Raw genomic sequence first — 8,546 nt, 5'->3', positions numbered from 1 at the left:
CCGATGTCCGAATACGATCGCCCTATATATCAATCTTCACCTCTCGACCATTTTGAGACTCCTCGTCATGTCTGTGATCTCATCTGGGACTGCGAATAACATTCGGTCACCAAATCACATAACTCATATAATACTATATCGTCAACGAACGTTAAGCGTGCAGACCCTACGGGTTCGAGAACTGTGTAGACATGACCGAGACACCTCTCCGGTCAACAATCAATAGTGGAACCTGGATGCCCATATTGGATCCTACATATTCTATGAAGATCTTTATCGGTCGAACTGTTATGACAACATATGTACTTCCCTTTGTCCATTGGTATGTTACTTGCCCGAGATTCGATCGTTGGTATCTTCATACCTAGTTCAATCTCGTTACCGACAAGTCTCTTTACTCGTTCCGTAATACATCACCTCGTGACTAACTCCTTAGTCATTTTCTTGCAAACTTATGATGTGTATTACTGAGAGGGGCCAGAGATACCTCTCCGATACTCGGAGTGACAAATCCTAATCTTGATCTATGCCAACTCAACAAACATCTTCGGAGATACCTGTATAGCATCTTTATAATCACCCAGTTACGTTATGACATTTGATAGCACACAAGGCATTCCTCCGGTACCCGGGAGTTGCATAATCTCATAGTCAAAGGAATATGTATTTGACATGAAGAAAGCAATAGCAATAAAACTGAACGATCATTATGCTAAGCTAACAGATGGGTCTTGTCCATCGCATCATTCTCCTAATGATGTGATCCCATTATCAAATGACAACACATGTCTATGGTTAGGGCACCTTAACCATCTTTGATCAACGAGCTAGACTACTAGAGGCTCACTAGGGACATGGTATTTGTTTATGTATTCACACATGTATTTAGGTTTCCAATCAATACAATTCTAGCATGAATAATAAACCTTTATCATGAATAAGGAAATATAAAATAACAAATGTATTATTGCCTCTAGGGCATATTTCCTTTAGTTCATCAGTAAGTTTTTGGAGAGCGACAGTGGAGGAGGCAGGGACTCACGCGACAGCAGTGGTGGCAAGCTTGGTGGGCTCCCCGACCTCGCCGACAAGATATCGGTATGTTGCTCCAGGCTCGAGCGTTTTTTTACAAGGTGGACCCCTATGGTCAATGGGTTCTGAGCTGGTCAAACATTTGCTTCGCGTCGCTTCTTAGAAAATTTCACCAATACATGCGTACTCCTCCGGTCTTTTTTACTTTACGTATTAGATTTGTATCAAGTCAAATTCTACAAAGTTTGACTAGAATTAGATTAGAAAATATCAAAATCTACGGTACCAAATATTCATACTATGAAACTACATTTCATAATTAATTTTACCATATTGATTTGGTATTATGAATGTTAATACTTTCTTCTATAAGTTTGGTCAAAGCAGAGATACTTTAACTTCGGACAAAACTTATATGCAGATTAAAAAGGACCGGAGGAAGTAGGAGGCAAATCGCAAAGCGGCAACGTCCTTCCTGATTTCCTCACGCACCGCCTCAAAAGCAAAATTCAAGGTTGGTCTCTCCTCTGCTTTCTTTATTTACACCGGCGCCGCTCGCTATCGCTTGCTCCAGTATCCTCTGCGTTATTGTTGTTGCTCTGTTGCTAATCCTCTGTTGCTCTATTGCTAATCTTTGATCTGGAGGGAGGTTGATGCTGATCGAGCAGCTATATCCCCATTATCCCTTTAATCAACTTCGAATTCACATGCTCGACCATCATGAGGTTTGGATTCAAGGGTCTCTTCCCTTCTCATTCCAACTGGATTTGGTCGGTTCGCGTTCGAGTTTAGACAGGGAATCATTTGTTCGAGCTGCCACACGACCCGATTCCTCGGCGGGAGGGACTCAAGGCATGATTCTTGTGGCCAAGTAGTTTGGTTCCCTGCCATGGCCGGGCGCTGTGTGGCGCAACGGAGGAGGGCCCTGCTTCAACGAGGGTGGGCGAGCTTTGGCCGCGGACACGTGGAGGCGGAGATGGGCTCGGGAGACACCACGAGAGCGAGATGGATCTGGCCATGTTCATTAGTAAGTTTTGGGAGAGCGATAGTGGAGGAGGCAGGGACTCGCGTGACAGCAGCGACGGCAAGCTCGGTGGGCTCCCCGACCTCGCCGACAAGGTATCGATATGTTGCCTAGTGAAAAATGAAGAAACACGTCAAATATCCCAACAAACAAACAAATAGTGTGAAATATCTACAACGTAAGCATGAAAAATACACTCCATCTATGAAAAATGGCGCAGCATGGCGCGCGTCATCCACTAGTCCCCTTTGATGCCTGCAAGAACTGAGCCTTCACCGCCACGAGAGGAACGACTTAGCCCCCTTTTTTCTTCATTAACTTCCTTATTGATGGACTTCGTTGTGCCGACGCTAGACAGGCCGTCTGCTTTGTGCAAATGGGCCAATCAATCACAGATGTTCGTTTTTTCCACGGAGTAGTTGCCCTTTTTGGACAGTCGGCCCACTCACGTGAAGCTAGCTATTACAGAGAAATCCAATGACCAAAAATGTGTGGATGCTCAATCGAATGGTCAGATACGTTGAGTGCGCGAGAGGGCTGGAAAGAGGCTCAGTTTTACTGTCCTAAATAAGACTGCCTTATCTTATGTCCCTCGATCTAATCTAGATGAGACAATAAAAAATGATGCACAATGGGTTATTCCTAGTCTTGTCTTCAATAACTAGATATCTCTAAATACGTGGAGAGACAATTGTTGCCAAGAGATAATCTCTTAAACAAGAATAGGCAAACCTTTTCATATGGTCTCTCTCTCTCACCTCAGCCATTATCCTACGTGGCACTCCTATGATAGCATAATTGTACATGCCTTAATGGGCCTCTCAACATGTCGACTCCTGACTTGGTGGACGGGATATGAGATCCCCTTGTTGATTTCGACATGGATCATATCGGGCAGCCCATGACATATAATGAGAAGGTTCCATAAGACTTTTCATACATGATCTGCGAGGACTCTGCCTCCTTGTACGTAGCCAACTAGGACCTAATACCCTATAACCCCCCGTACCTGTATACACCGAGGGCCCTGGCTTGTAGAAAACATAAGAAATCACTTGGTAGATACTTAGGACTTTATACTTACTCCAATGTAGTAAACACAAACACGACGTAGGTTATTATTTCCTCGAAAAGCTCAAACTTGAGTAAATTTATCGTATCTCTGTTACTCTCATTTCAAGACATCTAGATTATGACCCCCTACATTAAGATCTGACGGTTTAGGTTCTGTCAATGTTTTCTTCTGTCATGTGTATGCATACCTCTAAACCAACAATTTGATTAAGCGACATATTTAGGTCAAATCAACGATATAGAAGTATACGCACACCCTATGCACTCAGCGAAGTGGACAATATGTGGGTGTGTGGTGGTGCTATATTGTTTCTCGAAGTAACAATAAGCATGGTTCTAGATATGAGAAAAGAATTATGTAAAATTAATGACATATTCCCTCCGTCCTAAAATGTAAAACATTTTTTTAACTTAGATGTGCAATACCTATGGCACTCTTTAGCAAAACTGAAAAAGAAACATCATAAAAAATACAGGAAATTGTAAAAAATTAAAAAGGACAGGAGAAAAAGACCAAGTCCGAAATAATCAGCAATCTCACGGGAGAAAAGGAGAAGAGAATTTTCTCCTACCTTTCCTTTGCAGTTGCAAAGCGTCTCCTCTTCTCTCCTGCTCCTCCTCTCCTACCCTCGTTGCCTCCCACCAAACCCTAAACCAAGCTCCGAATCCCTCCCGTCTCTACCCCCACCGAGCTCGCAAGTTCTTGATTGGAGCAGCCGAGCCCAGCTCAGATTCCCCGCGGGGTCCCGGGAGTATTCGAGGTCTTGGTGGGAGGCCAAGAAATGGCCCAGGGGGAGGAGACCAAGGTGGAGGGAACGAGAGAGGAAGAGAGAGCGGATGCAGGGGCGGGAGCGGAGGAGGAGGAGGTAGAGGTGAAGTTCCGGCTCTTCGACGGCTCTGACATCGGCCCCATCCGCTGCAACGCCGCTGCTACCACCGTCGCCGCACTCAAGGACCGCGTCGTTGCCGATTGGCCCAAAGGTCCTAAAGATTCCATCTCTTGAGCTCTTGATTCTCGCACGATGTTATGCGATTCTTGTGGTGTGGTGTCTGTGCAAGCTCTAGTTTGTGCTTGTGCCATCTGCACCACTAAATTTGTAAAGGAACCCATGCTTGTTTGTTCCCTCTGCGTGACGACAGTAGACGGGAATAAGGGGTGATGAGCAAGCTTCATGCTTCTTTATATTTGCTTGTTTGGTGCCTGCAAGATTTGTTGCTTGTCTGATTTTGGGAAAATATGTGTGCTTCTATAACTAGCAAGTGCTAGGTCTCGTTAATATTCTAAAGTACAGCTTAAATTAGAGAGGTATCAGATGTGTATAGGAGACGTCTTCTTTTACGGTAATAATCCAGGATGGTCTTTGGTATCTAAGCGAACAGCGGAGGAGCCATGCTTGGGGCTATAATGTAGGCAGCAGTGGTGGAGCGTGACACACAATTAACAGGGGGCCAAAATTTTAACCAAAAGCAAAATGTGCTTGAAATCAAGACCAACTCACACAAAATTACATATCAATCGAATATATCTTGCTCCTTGCATCCTTTGGCAGTTTGGCTCATTTGCGGTCGTCGGCTGGCCATTTTGGCGGTGGCGCGCAGCAGCACAAGATGTTCCATGCGCAGATGCAGCAGCTGGTGTGGCGGCCGGGCGGCGGTTGACAGTCCAAGCTGTGAAAGGGAGAAATAAAACTGAGAATTAGGAGGATGATTAGAAAATCAAATCGCCATGCATGTAGAGATGAGGTGAAATCAAAACGGGATATAGATGATGTTGTACCGGGAAAAATGAGAGACAAAGTAAGACTTCCGATATGTTTTTTATTTTCACTGTTGCAAGTTGAGGAGAGTTTCTTCCAGAGAGAAGCGATCATTTAAAAAAAGGCGATCTAGAATAAAGCTTTATGTACGAGGAGCTGCAAGTACAAATATCAATCAAGCTGCTTTGGGTAGCTAGCTTTGTACGTAGAATATCTGCCCGGTAAATTGATTTGGTGCTCTATAGTCAATATACTTCACTGATGAAATGCACAAAAATGTTTAATAGTCAATTTTTTTTGCACTTTTGGAAGGGGGGGTCACAACCCCCTTTGGCCTCCAAGAAGCTCCGCCAGTGGTAGGCAGACATGTTAATGTGCTTTACCATAGCCCGTTTTGATAAGTGGGACGTTGACAACACATGATGTGTAGGATGTCTCTGATTTCCAACAAGGACAGACCCAGTGCATAGAAGCTCCCACACAAGGTGGGGTCTGGGGAGGGATTATAGGAACCTAGTCTTACCCCTGCAAAGTGCAATGCAGAGAGGCTGGTTCGAACCCAGGACCTCTTGGCACAAGTGGGGAGGACTTCACCACTGCGCCAGGCCTGCCCTCTCTGATTTCCAACAAATGCGCAACTATTTCCAGGAATTCCTTGAATGGGCACCGCAGCACTCCACTTTAGGATATCTTTTAAATTGTTCAATAGTGAGTGTGTGATGCTCAAAATATTACTCTATGCCTCTATAGTAAGCCAAAGAGGAAGGCTGTGAAGTAGACCACAGAGAGCCCAACAGGAAGATGCTCTAGGAGCCACAAACACTGGAGAAGCTCATAACGTTCATCTGAGCTTGTGTATTTCATTGTCAGCAGCCAGCATGTGTTAATCACATTCTAATTCCATCCACGGGGATATTAAAAAGAATGTCATATCTATTTTGTTGGTAGGGAGTGAAAACTGGGTTCATACATTTGTGCTGTGTTAAATGGCATATGCCTTACGTTTTGCCATATTGTTTTTATATTTCCATTTGTTTATCGCTTAGTTCTGCTGTCTTGTGTGCTTGTACTCCCTGTTATTGTGGATCAATGAATCTAATGATCGTTATGATTTTAAGACATCTAACTTGCAATTCTCTCAAAAGGCAATATTGTCAAATGGGACAGGAACTTTGCTTAGGATCTGATATTATGGAACATTCTTGTTGATCCGAACTTAACTTCTGCATAGCATTGGGCAGCCCGGTGCACGAAGCTCCTGCTTGTGCAGGGTTCGGGGAAGGGTCCGACCACTTTGGGTCTTTTGTACGCAGCCTTTCCCTACATTTCTGCAAGAGGCTCTTTCCAGGACTCGAACCCGTGACCTCATGGTCACAAGGCAACAGCTTTACCGCTTCTGCATAGCATTGCCTTAAAATTTATCCTGCCTTGGCTTCCCTATTACCAATACATCTTTCTACCCTACCTGCACACAAGGCACATGCCGTGATTTGTCTTCTTATTATGTCGTGATTGCTTCAGTAAAGATAACTGTTCTAATTGTATTTAGCTGCTGTTAATATTTTTGTTCAACTTGATGTAATAAAATTCCTAAAATCCTGCATTTTAAGATGTATGGGTAGCATTTTTGCCAAGGTTTTAGGTAGTTTGCTGCATATGTACTTTCGTACTGCATTTCTGAATTTTTTTCCCCAAGAATAGTTATATCTCCTCCGCTGCTTGTGTAATATTTCTAATTCTGTAATGATTCTGCTTGTAGATAAAACAATTGTCCCAAAGAGTGCTAATGATGTGAAACTGATAAGTGGAGGCAAAATTCTAGAAAATGACAAGAATATTGCACAGTGCAGAGCACCTTTTGGTGATCTTCCCAGCACTGTTATAACAATGCATGTCGTTGTCCAGCCATCATCCGCAAAGTCAAAACCAGGTAAGCTGCAACTTTGTAATATTTGTGTAAAGCATTGCTTATGACTTGCTGAATCTTCCCATGTGTCTGACTTAGACTGATTAACATTGTTTCACCATCCAAGTTGTGTCTTAAAATTGCAATGGATGCATGTCAGTCATTTGTTTCCTTTCTACCATTCATTCTATCACTAATGTGCCATCATATGTGTGGAATCTGCACGCGGAAAAATAATGTTCATTAGATTCTCTGAAGAAAAAAATGATTGTGGATGAAATATGAAAATGTTGACATGAAAGTCAGAGCTCTGCGCTTCTGTCCATGAGAAATCAGTTTGGTGAGCCTGTTGTCTGTCCCGTAATTCGTAGATGAAATTCTTGTCTTTCCCGACAATGCCAGATCACAGATTTGGTTTCTGTCTAATCCCCTCTAATAACCACTTGACCAGTACAGCAGAAATTAGCGGAAATTACATTGAAATGCATGTCTCGTTACAGCACGTAATATTCTGCTTCTTCAAACAGATAGGACGCTGTTGGATGCAATGTTATACTCCCTCCATTCCATAATGTAGTGCGCCCGCGCTTTTCGAGATTTAAGTTTGACCATAAATTTAACCAACGTGGGCGACCGCGGCGGGAGCAAAAAATATCCCATTTTAATTTTTGCTCCCGCCGCAGTCGCCCACGTTGGTTAAATTTATGTTGAATTATGTTAAATTTATTGTCTCGTTCATTTTGCTGAATTATGTTAACTTGTTTGTGTCAGACAAGAAGACGAACAAGTTGCCTAAGACCACTCGCTGCTCTTGTACCATACTATGAATGTCAAGTGTACTCCGTCGACAATAATTTGTGTGCCCACCAAGAGAGACGACTGGACAGAAGAGGAACATCCAGCACCCAAGACGTCTCGTGTATTGTTGTGAGGTGATATTGTAACTGTAAGCTAGATACTACACAAGAGTCGGTCCGGTCCCTCTGTCGCTAGGGCAATAGCGTCGCTTTGTCTTGTTTTACCCAACAAAGGATGTTTCTATATGATGTACAAGATACACACACATTGCTGGTGCTGTTGTGGAGGGGAAGGGCCTGCTGTTCGTCGCCGTGCCAAGTTGGGTTAAAAAGGGTCAAGGTTGTTGGGTGTGTCACGCAACCTGATTGTTTGTTCTCACTTGAGACTCCGTGAAATGATGTTTTACTCCTTGTTCCTTGTTCATCCTTCATGCTTCTTTCCGTACTTGGGTCTTGCACCTTTTCTTTCAGTATTTGTTGGGTTGGGTGAGTCACAACTTGGCCACCCACTTCAGCTTGAGCAAAAATCATCTGAAGTTCCTGTGCACCAAAATTGCTGGGATTTCAAGTTGAAGAAAAATGCTCTCGCAGAACACAACTCCAGCAACCGACGATGGGTCTGAATCATAGCAACAGTGGGGTTACGGGAAGGCTCTCGCACGCTCGTGCTATGCACTGGGGCCTCTTGCTTCGCCGTGACAGGAAGTACTGCAGATTAAACAAGAGGGGTTGGCTTGGGACATGCCCACGGGAGCTGGCTTTCCATAAAAACCAGAATACCGCCGCTACACCCACTGCTACTGTTTGTCTCATCTTCTTAGGAAACATCTCTATCCAACTGCTGAACTCTTCAATTTTGCAAGGAATATCATAAATACCAGTGACATTCCTAACAACCCTCCACACAAACTTGGCTACCACACAAGTGCAAAAAAGATGCTCTACAGTTTCAGAAT

The 8,546-nt window shown here is 43.7% G+C and overlaps 1 protein-coding gene across 1 annotated transcript; it reads left to right on the top strand.

Moving 5' to 3' along the window:
* The first annotated feature begins 3,686 nt into the window (after positions 1-3,686).
* LOC123189073 (membrane-anchored ubiquitin-fold protein 4) lies at positions 3,687-8,014 on the top strand. The gene is made up of 3 exons (XM_044601393.1): positions 3,687-4,111; positions 6,647-6,817; positions 7,565-8,014. The coding sequence occupies exons 1-3, from the start codon at positions 3,913-3,915 to the stop codon at positions 7,618-7,620; spliced, it is 426 nt and encodes a 141-aa protein (XP_044457328.1). The 5' UTR covers positions 3,687-3,912; the 3' UTR covers positions 7,621-8,014.
* Positions 8,015-8,546: the final 532 nt, after the last annotated feature.

The sequence above is a fragment of the Triticum aestivum genome, chromosome 2A, assembly GCF_018294505.1.
Source record: "Triticum aestivum cultivar Chinese Spring chromosome 2A, IWGSC CS RefSeq v2.1, whole genome shotgun sequence".
Classification (NCBI taxonomy): Eukaryota; Viridiplantae; Streptophyta; class Magnoliopsida; order Poales; family Poaceae; genus Triticum; species Triticum aestivum.
The sequence above is the reverse complement of the archived record's forward strand: the minus strand, read 5'-3'. Positions and strand labels throughout refer to the sequence as shown.

Excerpts from the sequence above, each read along its gene's own strand:
- LOC123189073 (XM_044601393.1), top strand. The coding sequence starts at position 3,913 with ATGGCCCAGGGGGAGGAGACCAAGGTGGAGGGAACGAGAGAGGAAGAG. Across the intron at positions 4,112-6,646 it reads CGTTGCCGATTGGCCCAAAG|ATAAAACAATTGTCCCAAAG; the intron begins GTCCTAAAGATT and ends TTCTGCTTGTAG. Across the intron at positions 6,818-7,564 it reads ATCCGCAAAGTCAAAACCAG|ACAAGAAGACGAACAAGTTG; the intron begins GTAAGCTGCAAC and ends TGTTTGTGTCAG.